Raw genomic sequence first — 20,657 nt, 5'->3', positions numbered from 1 at the left:
TTCATGTTCATCACACTCTGTTGTATAAGTGAAGTTATATCTTCTCGTAACAGTAGTATATATGCTATTCTAATAAAGGCCTCTGAAATTTCAGTAAGAGGGCTAACAGGAAATATTAGATATAGGGAAGAAGTTCTTTACTCAGAGACTCTAGAAGGTGGTGACACACTGAAACAGGTTGGCCAGAGAAATTGTGGATGTCCCATCCCTAAAGGCATTCAAGGCCATTTGAACACCATACATGTCTTCATTAGAATTGCACATATACTACTGTACACTGAACACAGTATTCAACTGGAAAGTGTTTGGGCAACTTGATCTAGTATAAGATGTTCCTGCCCCCAGTAGTGGAGCTGAAACTAGATGATCTTCAAGATCTCTTTCGTTTCATTTCATTTCATTTGATTCTATGATTATTCCTTAGTATCATTACTATCAAGGTAAAGACACATTATTTGATTTGGATCTGTAACCTCTTTCCTGTTTCAATAACTAGAATGATAAATGCAGATCTTAGATTTCATTACAACCAAAGATAGTCCTAGGAAGAAATAGTTCTTTGCTTATTGTCAAGATTGGGCTTTAAAAAAATTATTCATCTATCTATCTATCTATCTATCTATCTATCTATCTATCTATCTATCTATTTATCTATTTATTGTGTTCTTTGTCTTTGAACTTTTCAAGTCTCTTACCTTCACTGGTGTGCTTGAGGTGAAAATCAAAGAATAAACTCAAGGCCAGAGAAAGGATAACCTGATGATGTTTTTATTTTACTACCTTATGCCCAAAGCTAAGAGGAGTTCATGACAGAGGATATGCTTAAAAGCCATACTCTCTGTATGCATACAAATGAGGAGAACATCTGATTTGTGGCTCACTGCTTTTCCTGGTCCAACCACAGCAGCCTTCAAGCCTTCACTTGGGGAAAAAACAAACAAACAAAAAACAACAACAAAGTGAAATTCAGTCCAGTACTACAATGAGATGCACTTCTTCAGAGGAAATCCCCTGGGAGAGACAATTCCAATTGCTGTTTCTTTGATTGTTGCTGTATAAATAGATCCAGCCCCAGATGTGGAGCTACTGGGTGTTTTGATTCCATGAAACTTGTGAGAGCGACTTCAGATTTCAGGGCAGAGACATGTGTGACTGCAGAAAAGGACAGGAAAGACCAGAGACAAAATACATATGGCCAGCCCAGACTGTGGTAAGGGAGAGATGAGGATTACAAGGATGGTTGTGAGTAATTTTTCATTCAAATCTTTGTTTCTCTTGAAGCTCTGCTGACCAGAGACCACTAAAGGGGCAATAAGTTCAGGCAGCAAAGATAAAAGTTTGCTGATGGCATGCTCTGAAATCAGAAGCCAGCTTTGAGCCCTAAAGCAACTCTAGCAGTTTTGAGATAATAGTTAGTTAAATGAAACTTTGTTCTTGTTATTGTGAAAAAAGTTGCATGGAATTTTTGCCCCCAGCTGTTAGCAGTAGATGTTGTTCTGAGGTTTATACTTTAGGAGCCAATGATAGGAAAGAGATGGGGAGGCAAATATATAGGGACATCCATCACATCTGACAGTGTAATGCACACTTGACTTTTGAAGTCTGATGTTTGTTACTGAGACTTTGTACATTTATCCACCAATTTAAACAGTTGCTTAAAATAACTCCTGGAGTGAGCCAGGCAAACCAATGTCCTTGTAATCATCATGCGTTAGCATTTAAGGCTAAAATGCCATGGTGAAGAGAATAAATTTGTCAGTTTTAAATGGCACTTCTGTATTATAACATCTGTTTGTATTAGCTTCTGAGCTTACTATAGAAGTATGAAAACTATAAACACTAGTGTATTCAAAATGTTAGCCAGTGCAACAAACATTGCTGAAGTTGGATAAGTGACCGTAGCCAGGTCATCCTTGAACTGACAAGCTAGTATTAAAATTAAATAGTTACCTGGCCTGCTTGGCCACTGAATTCTTTCAAATAGATGTGCTTTGTTTTAGGTGTGCTGATATAAAGGTAGACAGTAAATGCTAAATGTTTTTGTTTTGTTTTGCTTTGTTTTCTTGGAAAGATTGGGATAGTAAGAGAATACATGGCAAAGACATAAAGCTACATACACTTTTGGTTTTAAAATCCTTTGTGTTCAATTTTTTGCAGATCTGGAAATGAAAGCTTGACTCCAGAGCTATAAAGGTGACTCTGAGCAATTGAACTGGCTTGATAAGAGTCCCTTTTCTTTGTGTTTTTGAGTGTTTTTGAGTGGTGATTGTTTTATTAATAACTATTGTTTTTTAATTGCCTTATTTTCAATTAGCTGTATGAAGAAAATAGCCAATTAAAGAAGACTTTTTATCTTATTTGCACTGTTGCACTCTTGTTTGTTACAAAGTTAGTACAAGACTTGGGGACATTAAAGAGAAGAATCTTTTGAATCCCAGGAATGTCGGAGTTTAAAAAAATTACATTATTTTTGAACAGAAGGAGTGGGTGATGAGCATGCAAGTAATTTGGCAATGGCACTATTTCAGAGAGCTCTAGAATATGAAGAGGTTGGATGGGTTATAATGTCAGAACCCACTTATTTTTTCCTACACTTACATTCCAGGCTTGCAGCAAAAGGCAGGATGGAAACAGTCCAAAGAATAAAATACTGTGTTTATTTATATGAAATTCCCTGGACATCAAGGAAACAGCCCAGATAATTGCTTTTTAAAAAGACTTACTGCAGTTCCAGACTCTGTTGTATGATTGTGGCATATCAGCTTCTGTTTGTTTGAATGGATATTCAGATGATGATCTTGGTAAATTTAAGATAAAGACACTGTTTTTGTATCTGCTGGGAATTTGATCTTAGTTTTAAAATATTTGACAATCACATTTAAGGCTCAAACAGAAGGTTCTGAGAGCTACATTTTCATGAGAGATGGATGCATTTTCTTTTGTATGTGCATTTTTGGAATTTTCTGTTTTGTTTATTTTTTATTTTTCATAAGGAAAAGTATAGATAATAAATTCTAAGCATTAATTTCAGAGAATTTAAAAGTATTTTTGTCCATCTTGCTTCACAGTCTATTTTGTGGTTGCTCAGTCTACACATGTTTATATTTTGTTTCTATCAGAGTAAAGGTTTGCAAGACAAACAAGCAACATGTTTAATAGAACCATGGCCCAGATAATGAGACTTCTGCCCCATTACCAGTACATGGATGTACTTACATGATTTTCCTTGGTATCTGTTTCTTGTGAATGAATGCTAGAAAGCATTTGAACCAAGTGCTCAAACAGAAGGATTCTGTACACATTTTGTTGTTGTTGATTTTCTTTGTTTTAATAGATAGTTCCTATCTATTCATTTCTGTAGAAATAATGTTTGAATCCTTCCTACATATGGTTTCAAGAGTTACTTAGTATCTTTCTCTGTCTAAATAAGCATTAGAAATTGCTGTTGATTTCTGGCTTCTAAAGCATTTGCACATTCTAATGTGGAAAAAAAAAAAAATATATATATAAATTATTTTTCAGGGTCAGTGTGTGTGTATTGCAATAATGAAATTGTGAAGGTTTCCATGAGAAACTTCATATTAATCAAAATGTAGATGCTTCTAATAAAACATGCCACGCAAATTATGTAGCTAGGAGTGACAAATCTGTGTCTAGGCATCTCAGTGATTTTATTTATATGCTTTAGAACACACTGTTCTTATTGGAAACCTGCTTTTAATTCTGACTTCCTTCACACTCAGAAGTCTTTGATATTGAAGAGCTCTACTGTGATACTGTTTGGATCCTTTCACAAAGACTGATGGATGTCTATATTGTCATTAGGACATTTATACTGATGATTTCCAACACACTGAGTATGCATGAACACTGATTTTATTCTTTTTTTTTTTTTTTTTTTTTTTTTTTCCCCCCTACGTGACAGGAGGAATGCCAGAACTATATTCGAGTGCTTCTTGTTGGAGGCAACCATCTCTTTACCTGTGGAACCAATGCTTTCACTCCTATTTGCACGAATCGGACGGTATGAATTAAATATTTTGTCCCATAAACTCGAGTCATGTTTGGAGACTGCTGGTTAGTAAGCAGAGCAAGTTGTTGATTTCATGCTGTTTGCGAATTGGTTAGTGAGCTGGTACATAAAAGCTGATTTGTTTAGTGTCGGGGCAAAGCAGAGAGTTAACCCGTAATCTCTTTTCAGAGCTCAGTTCCTCCCACATGCCGGACTTTGTGAATCTTTGATATTTCTAAGACTTCTGCCATTTTCTCAAATTTGATGTCAACAGGTTTAGTTGTAAAACATGATTGAGTAGCTTCATACTATGCATGTGTATTTATGAAGAAGACAAGTGTGTGCACCGTTTTCTGCCTGGTGAGAAATTATTGTTGAGAAATCATCCTGTTTCTCGGAGAAAAAAAAAACCAACACAACCCCCACACAACAACAACAAAAAAAAAACAGTAATTTGTGTGTCAAAGAGAATGAGTCCATTAAGAATCAATAATGCTCATATAAAAAAAATATCAAAACATCAGAGGTTGGACTAAGTGGGCTATATATTTCACGCGGAGAGAGGCATTGAAATATAAAGAAAAACTGACCAAAAACCCCTTGTCACATTTATTATTTTTAAACTTATTGTACCTTTATTTTCAAATAACTTATTAGAATCACACTTATTGCTGGAAGTATTAGTGCTACTAAGTCAGAAAGATGAGCTCATTTTTTTTAAAAATATAATTTTCATGTGAGATTTTTTTCCTAGAACTCACCAACAGAACAGTAGGATTTTTTTGCTATTTAATCAGTTGTTACAGTGAATACTTTAGATGAACCTGACAATCGTATCTGTTTGTCACAATAACAATCTCTATATAGAAATATTTTCTAGTTGTTCCCAATGTAAAACATTTTAGGTATGATGGCTAATGGTTAATTTGCATGCTTTGCCCACCAAAAGTGCACAAGCAAGGTCCAACAATAGTGCAATGAAATCTGTATGAGACACTTTCAGGTGGATGTACAGGCTAACTCATTACTGTTGTGCAATAACAAAACAGCTAATTCATGTTTATGATAAGTTTGCTCAGATTGATACAGCATGGCTGTATAATGGCTGTATAATTTTCAGGTCATTTTAATCCCTTTTTCTTACTGTCTTACAGTTAAATAACTTGACAGAGATACATGATCAAATCAGTGGCATGGCTCGTTGTCCTTATAGTCCCCAACACAACTCCACTGCACTGCTCACTTCCAGTGGGGAATTATATGCTGCTACAGCCATGGATTTTCCAGGAAGGGATCCTGCCATTTATCGCAGTCTGGGAGCCCTTCCTCCTCTCCGCACTGCACAGTACAACTCCAAGTGGCTGAATGGTGAGTACTGATAAACCATGAGACCAATCTGCTTTTTAACCCATGTTCTCCTGATTCGTGAGAATTTGGGTGTTTTAAGAGTAATGCAGTTCTGGTTTTAAAATTATTTTGCATAATGCAGTATTTAATATACTTGTATAGTTATTATAGCTTGTAATTAGTATAGCTGTTTGTAGATATCCACTTAAATATCGTGTTTGTAGATGTAAGAATGATCTGTACCATATATCCCAGGTGAACTTACATAGCAAAGCTTCACTGGCCAAGGGCTGTGGCTTGCCTTGGACATTGCTCTCTTAAGTCCTTCAGGACCTGAAGGCAGAAAATAGTTTAGAATTGACTGAATTTCCCTAACTTTCTCTGCAAGTCCCAGCCTTAAAAAGTGGAAACAGTTTTGTTTACAAGCTGCCTAGGTGGTAAACTGAAGTTTTTGAAGCTTATTATAGCTGATTTTGAAACTTCTTGTTGTATGTGCTGCACAAATAATAAAAATAATATTGCAGCAATGATTCCTGATTCAAAGATGTTCATCACAAAGTATTAATTAACAAAAGAAGACCAAACTGCATAAAACATAACAGAATTATAGCAGGGCAAAAGAAATATGAGATGAAAAATGAACTCATTGTACAGGTATCTCATTTCAGGTAGCATTTGTCCACACAGCCTTGATACTGAAGCTAATTGCTGTGCCACACCTGGATGCTTCTGTCAAAGGCAAAACATTCTTCACTCTGAGTTTTCAGTTTAACTGGATGTTTTATGCCAAAGGGCACAGTGAAATTCCCACCACTTCCTATGAAAAATGTTCCAATTAATCAGATTCTCCCTATTTACATTTTGCCTCCTAAAAGCTTCTACCATACCTATACATTCTCTTTTATAATTCATTCTTCTGCCTCAAAACTGTTTGGAATTAACTTGTCAGGAAAGTGTGACTTTATCTTTGGGGAGAAAGAACAAGATTAGTTTTGTAATTGGAGCCAATTCAAGCAAATCCTATAAAAGGCTGAAAGCATCTCGGTTTCCTGCATAAAGAGGAGTGGAAGGGAAATGTCTTCTGGAGTTGCAGATTCATCTGCCTTTATGTCAATTTGCCCATGCATGTGTGACACAGTGTCAAAAAACTGCATTAGGTTTTGAGCACTTGAGTTGTAATGAAGGATTTGATGCTTTCAGTGAGAGAGTAACATAAATAATCCTGTAAGAAAAGTTAGGCAGTTTTATCAACTGGAATGGAAGCTTCATAGTCAAATTTTGCTCAGCAGTATTAGCTGACACTTAGTCAAATTCAGCCTTTTTAGGGTATACTCATGTGCACTTATGGCTTTAAATTTCCTAGTCAAAGTATATTTTTCTGTTACATTCATGCTTCCTTCAGAGGTGTGATGCTTCTTTTCACTTAGATTTGCTACTATACATATTACATTGCAGCGTTTCAAACTATCTCTGGGTGTGATAGCAGTACTGTAAAAAACCAGAGAATCATAGATGGCTTGGGTTGGAAGGGACCTCAAGGATCATCAGGTTCCAAGCCCCCTGCCATAGGCAAGGTTGCCAACTGCTAGATCAAGTACTAGATCAGATTGCCCAGGGCCCCATCCAAACTGGCCTTAAACACTTTCAGAGACAGGGCATCCACAACCTCTCTGGGCAGCCTGTTCCAGCATCTCACCATCCAGTGAAAAACTTTCTAAATCTCCTTTCCCTTAGTTTAAACCGCTCCCCCCCCCCTTGTCCTATCACTGTCTATCCATGTAAAAAGTTGTTTTCCCTCATGTTTAAACTCCCTTTAAATACTGGAAGGCCACAATGAGATCTCCCTGCAGCCTTCTCTTTTCCATGCTGAATAAGCACAGCTTCTTCAGCCTGTCTCTATAGGGGAGATGTTCTAGCCCTATGATCATCTTTCTGCTACTCCTCTGGAGCTTCACCAAAAGCTCCACATCTTTCCTTTTTTGGGGTTCTACCATGCTCCAAGGGCTCACTGCTTGCTCATTCCCAAACTGTTGTCCACCAGCACACTAAGGACCTTCTGCAGAGAAGTTCAGCCTGTACTGATGGATGCAGTCATTCCTCTCTGGGTACAAGACTCTACACTTCCTTTTGCTGATCAGGTTCCTCTCCACCTAACTCTCTTGCCTGCTTAGGTCTTCCTGAATGGTAGCAGAGCCTTCTGATGTTTCAGCCACTCCTCCCAGATTTGCGTCACCAGTAAGCTTGCTGGGAGTGCACTCTGTCCCTTCATTTGGGTCACTGATGAAGATATTGAGGAAGATGGGACCCAGTACTGATCCCTGGGGAACACTGCTAGCTACAGGCCTTTAACCAGACTCTCCACTGTTGATAACTGGCCTCTGAGCTCTGCCAGTCAGCCAGTTCTCAGTCTACCTCACTGTCTCAGTTTCTAAGCTTCATTACAAGGATCCTCTGAGAGACAGTCAAAAGCTTTGCTGAAGTCTAGGTACACAGCATCCTCTGCTCTCTCCAGGCTGTCTCCTAAACTGGTAGCCTTTGTGAATCCACAATGACTACTCCTGCTAAACTTCTTTTCTTCCAATTGCTTGGAGATGGCATCCAGAACAAGTTTTTTCTGTCACCTTCCCAAAGATGGAGGTGAGGCTAACCACCCCGTAACTCCTAGATCACCCTTCATGCTCTTTTTGAAGACTGGCATGATGCTGACTTTCCTCCAGTCTTCAGGGACCTCTTCCATTTTCCAAGACCTTTCAAAAGTGATAGAGAACAATATAGACAGTCACTACTGCCAGAAGTCTGAAATTTGAATCAGATGAGTTTTGTCTGTACTGTCAGTTTCAAATAGCAGGCAGAGCACTTGACCAAATGTTAGATGTCTGCCTGATTCCTAAATGTTTTTCATTTTCTGGAACATTTTCACATGTAAACAGTCTTGTATTCTTTAGTGAAAGAGGGAAGAAACATCTGGAGGCAGTTTTTGAATTTTCTGCCTTCTAAAATTAAGAGGAGTACATATTCAGGTCTTGATTATGCCTGAATATGTTCACTGGTTACAATTTATTACCTCAGGAATTCCCTTTTTTTTCCACAAAAATAAATTCATGCTCTGCTCATAGAATTTGTTTGTCTCCTGTAGACATTAAATGCAAGTGGCAAATGTAACAAACTAGTACTATCACCACCTGGTACCCAGCTTGCTGCAGGACAGTTAATATAGAACTTCTGAATGGAGCAACCACCCCTTCCTCTCATGATTTTGGCTTTGTATTTTCCCATGTAGACAAAAATAAATAAATAAATAAATAAATAAATAAATAAATAAATAAATAAATAGTTCTTGGAGATACTCACGCGAGTATGTATAGAGAGGGGCAAACAACTGAAGAAGATAGAAAGGCTGTTTACCTGCATTTTATTCTTTAAGACATGTTCTGCTGCCTACTTTCATTCCTCTTTCTCTCTAAGTCTATATTCAAGTATTTCTGTGCTTGAGAGAAATGACTTGAGGTCAAATAGCACTTATTGAGCGTTAAATCTAAAGCAGACAGTTCTGTTGATTTCTTCTCCTAACCAAAGTGATCAGCGAGGCCTTGAGATTCAGCCCACTGTTCAGGTCAGTAAAGAGCCGTGTGTTTCTAGACCATTTTAAAATCACCTTAGTAATGTTTCATAAAAGCAATAGTCTTCCTTAGTAGTCTGCTTTGGACATTGTTAAATGACAGCAAATACATTAGATCTTTCATTAAGTAAAAAGGGACAACTTGATTTACTGCTTGCGTGCTGTTTGCTTGAGTCTATTTATAATCACAACATAATATGTTTTTTAAATCATATACTGACCTTACTGCTACAGAGTGTTTCTAATTGAGCTCAATGTAAGGTTGATCAACAAAGTGCAGCAGGGGCAGAATTCACCATCATTTGGTCAGGAGTGTAGAGATAAATGGAAGAATTATACTTGAAGTCCACAAACTTCAGTGGGTTCAGATTGACAATGAAAAGCCTCCACTGCTTTTCTGGTAGTACAACATTTACAATTAGTAAATATATTTCTACTTTCATTTCACCTCCTCAAATCAATGAAGTTTGATTTGATGTCTCATTATGAAACTTTAGTCTACAGTGTCTCCTTCCTTCCCTTAGCCCATAAAAGGGGAAAACAGACTAAGGAAGCTTATGATAACCCAGTCCCTTCCATTGTTAAATCATGGAGCAGAACAGTGGGACATTTAGTTTCAGCCTTTGCTACTGGACTTGGCTTTAATTTGGATATTCAAACTGTTTTGGTCTCTAACTGTCTTGTAGTACATTGTAGTTGTTTTCTTTTTTCCCAAACATATTGCGATATATTCTCTTGGAACATGTTAAGTAAATACAAAACTTGAGCTAAATGCCTAGCCATTTCATCAGTGGGTCAACTACAGATGATTTAAATGAGATCTAATATCATATGTGGCCCCAAAACAGAAAGAAAATAAAATATTACGCAGATTATAAGCATTTCCAGCTGAGAAGCACATACGAATGTTTGGGTTTTTCTACTCTGCTGACACAGTATTATCATTTTTCCCACTTACTGTTTGGATATTAGATGCTCTGAAAATAGTTCTTCTATGATACATTTTTTAGTGTTTTGCTTAATAGAAAGTTTCCTATTCTAGTTTTAATTTAGTCTTAATTTAGTCTTCACAAGTAACAGCAAAGGCAAAATTCTCACAGATTGCTGGTTAGAGGGGTGCAGCTTTGATTCCCTCCTCATTATTATTTTTGCACTATTATTGTAACTCTTGGTATTAGAAGGATATGTGGAATGATATTATGCACTAAGAACAAAAATAATCCTTTCACTTTTGCTTCAAAGCATTAATAAAAATGAGTACAATAATTCAAGGCTGTTTTTTTTTTTTGTTTATAGTGAAAAGCCTTGTAATTACCTGAAACAGCTTTTCTTATTATGCAATATTTTATGTAACTCAAATCCAGTTGATTCGTGCAGCTTGGTCTTTAGCTTACAGACAGGAGACTAGATTGAAAATATTCAAAACATATGCTACCAAATAATGACTTTTCCTTGATTCTGTCACATATACAGTTGATTCTGATCCTTTGTGTGTATCTTTCTTTTTTCTGGTATCCTAAATTAGAATGAAAATTTCTACTGTTTTGAAACCATCCTTAGGATTCTCCTCTGGAGCTGATACCAGAGGCAAAATTTGAGTAATTGTTCTGTTTTTCCTTTCAAAGCTGCATATCTTCCCCCAGATGGCAATGATAAAGTAGGGGAGTGGGATGCTCACACAGGATGAAGACACCTCCCCTGACCTCCTTTGTCCTAGGCACACTAAGTTACCACAAGGCACTTTCATGGCACTTCCTCACTCAGATAATACTTCCCACAGAGGTGGGTTTTGTACTTCTTATTCAACCTAGGGCTTGGAGAATGTGCTCTATGATCAGCAACTGAGGGGGCTGGAGCTGTGTAGTCTGGGGAAGAGGAGGCTGAGGGGAGACTTTATTGCTCTCCTCCAATACCTGAAAGGTGATTGCAGCGAGAGTGGGGCTGGTCTCTTCTTGCTGGTGACAAGATGAGGGGAAATGGACTCAAGTTGTTCCAGGGGAGGTTTAGGTTGGATATCAGGAAAAACTTCTTTACAGAAAGGTTTGTTGAGCACTGGAATAGGCTCCCCGGCGAGGTGGTTGAGTCGCCTTCCCTGGATGTGTTTAAAAACCATTTGGATTTTATGCTCAGGGACATGATTTAGCAGAGGATTGTTACTTAAGGTGGCATGGTTAGATTACGGTTGGACTTGATGATCTTTAAGGTCTTTTCTATTCTGAGCAACTCTGTGATTCTAGGTGAAGCAGCAACAGCCCTCTTATATTTATGAAAAGTCTAGAAAGCTACTGAAGGCAGAGCCTGTTCTTTTATATCTCACCTAGGCTGCTCATATCTACTCACACTTGCTAAACTAAGAAGAAAGAAAGGCAAACAGGTCATCTGTGCCCAGCCCTGCATCATTCAGAAAACTGTAGTATCCAATAAGCAAGAGAGAATGCAAGAAATTAGAACTGAAATACATCTCACTCAGGAAAGGAGAGAAATAGAGATGGTCTTGATGAACTTGGAGAAACAAGAACATGTAAAAAACAGAATTCTCTAAAGAAAGGAGAAGGACAGAAATACTGGAGGCAGAAATAGAATTTCAGTAGCAGACATATAAGGCCTTACAGTGGAAAGCAAAGCAGATGATCATGAAAGGAAACTCTGATTTCCTCTGCATTAAGGAGAAAAAACAAAATAAAAAACAAACAAAAAAAAAACTGTAAAGAAGCCCAAGTTGGCAAGAAAAGACTGATTGACACCTTTCATGAAAAACCAAATCAGGGTGAAAAAAAAAACACAAAAAAAAAAAACCCAAACAAACAAAAAAACCAAAAACCAAAAAACAAAAAAACCAAAAAAACAAAAAAACAAGAATTTAAGAAATGGAGAAATGGCAATCAAAATGTTTGGCATTTTAAGTAAGCATCCAAACTTCTGTGTTTTACTGATAGGTCCATATAGCTCCAGAGGTTTTGAGAGAATTTTGGTGGTGATCTGTATTTTTGCTCGTTTCCCCACTTTCCCAATATCTTATTCTGCAGGGTACCTATCCAGTGAATGCGGGCAACTAAAAGTCTAGTGAAATTCACATTGGACTCTCAAGGACTTCAGTAGTTACTAGATGAGTGTAGAGAATGATTTCTATCACTAAGTTTGCAACCAATGCATTTGCATCAAGAAAATGATGTAATAAATTACAAAATGTTAGGCTGTAGGAACACTTTACCTTGAAAATGAAGGAGATCTATTTGGAATAAACAACAGCTAATAGAAGGACTTTTGTAATATAATATTTGAAAACTATTTTTGAGGAAATTGATTATTATATTTCAGAAATTATTAGAGAATATCATGTCTAATGTCTGCATTCACTTTTTTGATTGCACTAGACTCTATTATAAAAACTATCAGCAGTTTAAGAGAAGACTGGGAAAACAACTGTCTGACATACATGTTTTCACTATATTTTGTAGTCCTTGCTCTTCTCTGCCCATAAAACCTTCAACTGAATTAACGGAGAAGAGTATTAAAAACAAACATGGAGAATTGAGGCACTGAGGAGAAAAAAAAAAGATAGTCAAAATAGACCAGGAGTCAGCTATGCTACAACAGACTAGACTAGTATTTTAAGCACATCTCCTATATGACTATGATAAACAGAGCTGCTAATAAGCAGTGCTTTCCACCAGTTTTATTCGGGTATTTAACGTTTTCCATTTTACCATGTGAGCTTATAATTCTGATGACTCCAAGTTATGTATTAGTTTGAGGGAGTTTAACACTAAAGGAAAAACTTACTCTAGGATTAAGATTTGTCCTTAAGCATTCTTGAGAAGCAATGCCTGGGTCAGCCTAATGCAAGATCTCTAGTGTTTTCCAACAGCTGCAGAGAGTTATGCTAAATTAATGTAATTACAAAAGAAGTACTGAGACGGCAAAATGCAAATAAGAAATGTACTTCATTAATTATGTTAGTAAGGTGAAAGAAAAAAGAAAGGACTAGCACATTTGGAGCTTAAATTCTTGCTGTTATCTCCCATTTTTACAGCATTTTTAGTGGCAAATCGAATCTTGTTAAAAGAAAACAACAACAAAAAACAACTCAAAAACAAACAAATGACCAACCTAACTAAAACAAACAGTAAAAGATACCAAACTCACCTCAAAAAATACCACCAAATGCATGTTTCTAGAATTTAATGCCATTGATTATTTTGCCGAATAGGAATATTTGAGTCAGGTGAATCTTTAGAGGCCAAATGGATCTCTTGAGACCATCAGTATGAGAGTGTGATTTGTTGATCCAGTGAAGATAGATATAATTCAGCACTAGACCAGCATTTGGATTTTTAAGATTTTGAATATTATGTATGCATGTGTATATATATGTCTTTGCAGTTCTAAGTATACATATGTGGTCTGCATTTGGATCAAACCTATCATTTCAGATTTCTTTTCAAATTTCTAGAGTTCAATTCTCTTTTGATTGGGTCTCTGAACACATCTCATTGAAATGTTAGCGGTTGTTACTCAGTAGAAATCATAACTCTCTTGCCAAGACCAGGAAATAATACTTAGCCCTGATCATACAATATCATACATACTGCTTGATTGTTGACTTGCTTCCCAGGCTTGTTTTGAACCACTCCAGCTGCTTTTTCCTGTTCAAAACCTGGACATGACTCAAGGAGAAGTTTGCTTTAGGCACTTTTGCCAAGAGGCACTTGATGTAGAATTTCCCTCTAGGGCCCCTAACTCTGTGGTATGACCTCTTGCTGCCTTCTCAAATGTGCAGCACACCCCTGCTTTTGTGCTGCAAAGATGCTGTTCTCCAGAGTGCAGCGTCAGTGTGCACTCCATGGCAGTGCCATAGCTACGCCATACACTAGAAGTCTGCATCAGCTTGAAGACAATGAGTATAGGATTGGTCTCTTTGGTCTCTGCAATTAATGAGCGGGCTGATATGGAAAATAATCTAACAGGAAACATTGTCCCTTCTTAGTAAGTGTTTTTTTGTTAAGAACAGGGACTGTGTAGGTTTGTCCTTAACCTTTGGAAAAATAATTAGATTATTTCTGACTGAAGCACTATGTTGACTTTGCGTGGTTAGATCATATTTTTGTGATAACTTACAAGAGTCTGTGGACAGAAGTCCTTGCTGGACAGAGTCATGCTACTTTAAGAAGGTAGCTACAGAGATTCCTGGGCTTTGCACTGTGTAAGCAAGCTTCAGAAACAGTATGCTGCATCAGTGTTCAGCCAGAGGCAGCACTAACTGGCACTGCAGTGTTACAGTACCTGGACTCACATATCTGTGTAGCGTTGCTCGATGTTGTACATTGGCAAACTTTATCATGCCATGCTGATAAACTCACATTTACAATAGTCATGACTTTATTACAGATTGACAGTCTCACCTTGATCCATATTATCTGTACCCTGTGACATACCAGAATGCTATGCATTTGTTATCATTCACAGAAGAATGCATTTACTCTTTCAGAACAAATGGAAATTTGTTCCTGCAAATTCAGCAGGAAATAAAAGTAATTTCCTCTCCTGTATTAAAAACCTTTGTATCAAGTCCTCCATGTCAACAAATAACAGTTCACGGCAGAGTATTGGGAAACTTATAGACTTAATATTCCTAGACAGGAATGTCATTTTTCCCTGGAAGCTTTGAAGTGATTTAGTTCCTTTTTCCCTAAGAAAAATTGAAATTTAAAAAAAAAAAAAAAAAAAAAAAAGCCTGACATGATAATTCCTCCAGATCCACAGAATTCCCCAAGGTAGCTCTAAGATAATACAGTTTTCACAAGTTTCAAGTGCTGGTCATGTTTTCATCACTTCATAATCAGTACAGTATATGCACAGGTGTCTGCAGATTATAGGGTATTTCTCAATTTTTAATCTTTGGAACACGAATGCTAGTTTTTGTTTACACAAGTGCTATGATTATCACTGCATATTTAAAATAGTTTCATGCAAGACTGATACAGATTTTTGAAGAATCTTAAAAACATTCTGAATGCATTTCATATCAATGTTATTCCTACAGGTTATAAACATCTTCACAGTAATTAGTTATTCTAACTGGGAGTGCTTCACATAATGTTTTGGCCACTTAGAATTCTCTTTCTTCCCATTAAAGCCACTGAATATATTCTTAGTCACAATTAGTAGTAACCATCCATTATTCTGGTAACCCAGAGTGGCTTGGTGGCAAAGCAAAAACAGAGTTTAATGTGAAATTTTAAAGTAGTTACACAGTAAGAATAAACTATACCAGCATGGTGGAGAGGAAAGATTGGATGATGCTATTGAAGGTAGAGAACAGTGAGCTGGGCCAAGGCTGCCCACCACAGTTGCGTGCCACAGACACTCAGAGCAGAGAGTCCATCTAGCCTATGTAAAAGGGCCATGAAACAGCTAGTTCCCCGCAAGGATAATAAAAGGTATGTTTTTTGAAAAGTAATGGCTGCTGATAAACTTTCATGACCTTATGACTCCATCTATCACTGGTAGACAGTAAATAATCTTTTATTTTGTTATTTTCAGAACCCAATTTTGTGTCATCTTATGACATTGGGAATTTCACCTACTTCTTCTTCCGAGAAAATGCAGTGGAACATGACTGTGGCAAAACAGTTTTCTCTCGTGCTGCTCGAGTGTGCAAAAATGATATTGGTGGCAAGTTTGTGCTGGAGGATACCTGGACTACCTTCATGAAAGCTCGGCTGAACTGCTCTCGTCCTGGAGAAATTCCATTTTACTATAATGAACTGCAGAGCACTTTCTTCCTGCCAGAATTGGACTTGATCTATGGGATTTTTACCACTAATGTGTAAGTAAATTCCATGATATATACATATAATTTGCTACTTATTAAAAAAAAAAAAAAAAGCAACCTAAAGCTTCTGTATTTGCCAAGTGAACACAATAATTTCAAACTACTGTTTACTAGTCTTATGAACAGATCTCAGCACCAAGTGCTTCCCGTAGGAAATGCTGAAGGTGGACATGAAAGAAGGTACAGTTCTTAATATTTTGTTACCTCAAGGAGGCAACTGTGTTTTAAGACTATTATGCCATCCTGTTCATATATCTTAAGGCTACTCTGTCATCTTTTTTTTGTACGTTTTAAGGCTGTTTCATTCATTCTTACAAACACTTTCTTTTTACACATTATTTTCTGAGCCTAAATACATTATGTATTTATGAAATAAATATTTTATAATTATAATATCATAAAATTGATGTGATGCAGATTTACCATAAGTGTTCACTTGACCCAAACAAATACAGGAGATTCTATTAAATTTTAAAAATCAGTCGTAACGTATTTTTATTTGAGCTTGAAAATCAAACCAAGAGTTTAATCTGATTTCAGCTGGACCCATTATACCAACAAGGCAAAATTTTAAATGGTATTGTTTAGCCTTAAAATTAAATACTGTGAATGTACATAAAAGCTTTCTAGACTTTCAGATCTGATAGTCAGAGTAGTTTAACTTTTAGTAAAACAAGAGTACTTTGTCTTAAAAATGTGCATTGTTACTTAAAATGTGATAAATAGTGTTTGTTTGTTGCTAAGTGAGAGTGACCTTTGAGTTGAAGCTGCACAGCCCAGTGTTCAAACTGCAGGAACAAGGTTTCAGGTTTTGGTTTCAGATTCTTTTACCCACCTGCAGCTTCTTACTACAATAGGTCATTTCTGCCTAGAATTTTAAAATTTTAAATTGGGCATTTATCAGTGCCCCTTTCTAAACGCTTGAATACCTACCTACTTCCTATCAATGTACATTACCCAGTTATCAACAGTCACAAATAAATGCCAGCAAATTATGATCGCTTAATTGATTGGACAGTGAGGGTGAATTTGGGCCTTAATTCATTTCTCATACTTTTGGTTCAGTCTGATATTAGCACATCAAAGATGTCTCAGAGACTTTCATATGCTTTCCCTGGCAGCTCAGGCTGTAAGTGTGATTCGTGATGGGCAGTTTGCACCAGGCTGTGACGTTTCCTGACTTGGGACAGGAAAGACTGGAGAAATGTATTGAAGCAAATTCTTCTTTAACAAAGAGAACAGAGGAGATGTTGGGACTACTGGGGATAAGAAAATTTGGTGATGTTTTCAACAGTTATTTTCATTTCATTAGTCTCATTAGAACCATGAGAAGCTGGTTCAGAGGAATTCTTTTCCAGAAAATCCACAAGGCTTTGGCCATGGAAGCTCATCTCTGGATGACTATCAACTATTTCCTGTGCTACAAATTCCACTTTCTCTGATGTTATATAAAAAAGTCAGGGCTGCCATCATCCTTGAGTGTGAATCTGTAAGTGTAAGACTACCTTTGCGACATGAAAGCAGACAGCCTTTGAATCTTTGCTGCTACTTTCTTTTTACTTAGTAGTTTAGCATCCTGCCTTGTTCAACACGGATTACTATTCAAACAGCAATTAACTACAACTGATTTTTCTTTTTTTCTTATTTTCCCATTTCAAATATATTTGCTCCTGTCATCAAATACTATACATAAAATTTTGAACATTGTTGAAATCTTTTTAGAGTTCTGATTACTTCCAGCAGGTTGCATGATTCTCACAGATTATCTGCACACCCCATGTGATTTCAGCCCTGAAACCTGATGATGAAGAAGCACTGGAGTTTCCCATGAGGGAGACCACCACATTCCTTTCCATAGATGTAGGATTAGACACTACCAAACCACATTAAGCATTCTTTTTATTATTCTCAATAGCTTCAGAATTACAACAGATTTATTTTACACTAGTGCTTATTTTTTGCATATATACTGTGAATCATTCTGTAGGGAATGACCTGAAGTGTTTCCATCAATAAGTATTGTGAGTCTTAGCAAAAACTACACAGGTTATGTGTGGCTGATTGCTAAGACCACTGTAATTCTTGCTTCATAATAAAGCTGATTTTGTTTCTTTCACGCCATTTGAAAATGTACAGTCATCAATTTGTTGTCTTTTAAAGACTTAGAAAATTCAGGAAGATTTTGTATTGTTGTAGTATTTGTTAGCTACCATTAATGATAATCTATATAGCTAGGGTATTATCAAATCCACTGATAACTGATTCTGCAAAAATTATTAGCCTGGAACCTTATGTTTCAGAGATTCTCTGAAATAAGAGTGACAAGCATAAATAAGAAAATTGTTCTTTCATCCTGCTGTTAAATCAATATATCTTACTCCTCTTTTTCAGTTTTGAAAAGTTTTGTTAAGAATTGATTGCCTGGGGTTATTTTTTCTCCCCATCATTTTGGAGTTGTTACAGCAGGCTTGTGTAAAACACAGGAATAGTTTTAATAAATGAATAAATAAGAAGAATGTGATGTAGATCAGTTGTTAGCAGTTTTACCTGCAGTGCAAATATATACTATTGCCACCTTAATTAACTATGCCATTATCTCAAATTGTGAAAACGTTTTCCAGGTTAAGAGCTCTCTTAGTCATTGACTTAATACTGTTTACACTGTGCAAAATTACTTTATTGTCACATCTACCACATTTCCAAGAGAAGAACAGGAAACTGTATGTATGGCCTGGCTGCAGTCTCTTGTAACAGCATATCTTAGAAAGCATTCAGACCAAGATGTTTTACCTTGATGTGTTTCTGGAATTTTAATTTATTTATTTACTTATTTATTTTGTGGGGCGGTGGGGCGGAGGGCAGGGATTCAGCAAAACATCATTTGGAAGATGGAATTTTTGTTCAGGTGTTTTACACAGGGTTTCCACAGGGTCCAGAAACATAGCATAAGCTGAAAATCCTTGACTCTTTGTTTAGCCACTGGTTGCCTAGAAGAAACATCAGTGAACCCTAAGAATAATTGTGTCCTGAATGTGGAAACTAGAAGAATGATGTCCTTGATACATGTGATTACATGTGGGAATAAAGTCTGGCCTTCTTGTACTAGACTAACAGCACTCTGTAGGAAGTTCTGAGTTTCTCCCACATGAGCTAACTGGCAAAGGTGAACAAAAATTTAAGTCTGTTGTCAGCATATCATGTATCCTTATCTTGGGATATCATCTCCTTACTGATCGTATCCGTTTTGTTCATTACTTGAAGGACTGGAACATCAATAAAGGGGGATATTATTTATTTTAAAGCCAATTGAGTTTGTAATGTTGTTATCCAAGTTAATGTTTACATTTCTTTTGCAGGAACAGCATAGCAGCCTCAGCAGTTTGTGTTTTCAACTTGAGTGCCATAACTCAGGCTTTTAATGGACCTTTCAAGTACCAGGAAAACTCTCGCTCTGCTTGGCTTCCATATCCCAATCCTAACCCAAATTTTCAGGTACACATACATTTGAGAAGGATGATATGTATGATGCTGGTTTTTTTTTGTTTTTTTTGTGGTTTTTTTTTTCAGAACGCTGTGTGGTTCATAGCTATTAAGACTGGTTTTCCAGTATATTACAGCATGAGTCTTTAAAATAAAAAATAAATGAAGAAATCTTAAGAGATTCCCCCCCAGTTTTAGCATTCTTAATTTTGTCTTTTCACAAAATAATTTGGGTCGAAAAGCAATGTGCTTTGAAGAGTAGGAGGGAAAAAATGGCTGAACTTCAATTTTCTGTAGTAACAGAACACAGTTATCTGTTAAGGCAGCATTAATTCCTGACTCAAGTATAATCAGATTGTTATTTTCTTTTACACTATGTGCGTGCTATTACGATCAAGAAAGGAAACTATTTGACAGAAAAAGGAAAAAAAAACAGCTGATCATGTCATCATACCTAATTTCTTCGGACCTCATCTTCAGTTTGCTGTTGTGGATTTGATCACAGTGTTGTTAGGCAGGGGTTCCTGAATCACTTTTTCTTAAAAAACAAAATAAAAAAAAAAAAAAAGGAAATAAAAGAGGGAAAAAAAAAAAATAGAGTACTCAATATTGTATATATTTCCCTGTAAGGAGTTTGAGTAAAATAATTTGTGAAATGGTGTCTTCCTCATTTGAACCTGTCAGCCTCACGTCTTGTAGTAATCTGTAGTTGGCTGACAGTATACAACTAATTAGTTCAAAGAGAGTCAGTCAGTGGAAATTCTTAACAAAAGGAAAGGAATATTTATGGTAAGCGCATAGCCATTTGTTGTGAATGAGCCCTGCTAGGTAGGTAGCTAAGCACCACACCGCCACTCTGTTATTCCCTTTTTTCAGTGAGACAGGGGGAGGAATGTGTGATGTTAAAAATTCGTGGGTTGAGACAAAGACAAGGAGATTACTCACTAGTTACCATCATAGGCTAAACAGAGTCAGAATCAGGACAATAATTGGATTTAATGCCAACTACTGACAGTCTAGCCACGAGAAACAGAAAGTGAACTAAAATCACCTTTCCCCATCCACTCTCTTCAACTTTCTTCTCCTGGGTAGGTCAGGGGAACAGGCAAACTGGGGCTGTGGTCAGTCCATAACACTTCATCTCTGCCGCTCCTCCATGGTCACTCTCTGCCTCTGCTCCATGTGGCTCCCTCTCACAATGCCACCCTTCCCATGGCTGCACATGGAGATCTGTTCTGTGTGGTTGCCATGAGCCGCAGGGTCTGTCCTGCTCCTCTGTAGGCCTGTCTCCTAATCTCAGTCTATGATTTCAGAAATTCAATTCTGCTTATTTAACAACCTTCCCCACCTCCTTGTTAAGGGTC

General features: G+C 36.9%; 1 protein-coding gene across 5 annotated transcripts in view; it reads left to right on the top strand.

The window, feature by feature from the left end:
• The window catches only part of SEMA5A (semaphorin 5A), a 316,527-nt gene that overhangs the window by 179,622 nt on the left and 116,248 nt on the right, over positions 1-20,657 (top strand). For all 5 annotated transcript variants that reach the window (XM_032442465.1, XM_015854392.2, XM_015854395.2 and 2 more), the window contains 4 exons: positions 3,926-4,024; positions 5,167-5,380; positions 15,522-15,807; positions 19,170-19,305. In XM_032442465.1, the coding sequence (XP_032298356.1) occupies positions 3,926-4,024; positions 5,167-5,380; positions 15,522-15,807; positions 19,170-19,305 (735 nt within the window). The remainder of the gene's footprint in view (positions 1-3,925; positions 4,025-5,166; positions 5,381-15,521; positions 15,808-19,169; positions 19,306-20,657) is intronic.

Source organism: Coturnix japonica, chromosome 2 (genome assembly GCF_001577835.2).
Source record: "Coturnix japonica isolate 7356 chromosome 2, Coturnix japonica 2.1, whole genome shotgun sequence".
Taxonomy (NCBI): Eukaryota; Metazoa; Chordata; class Aves; order Galliformes; family Phasianidae; genus Coturnix; species Coturnix japonica.
The sequence above is the reverse complement of the archived record's forward strand: the minus strand, read 5'-3'. Positions and strand labels throughout refer to the sequence as shown.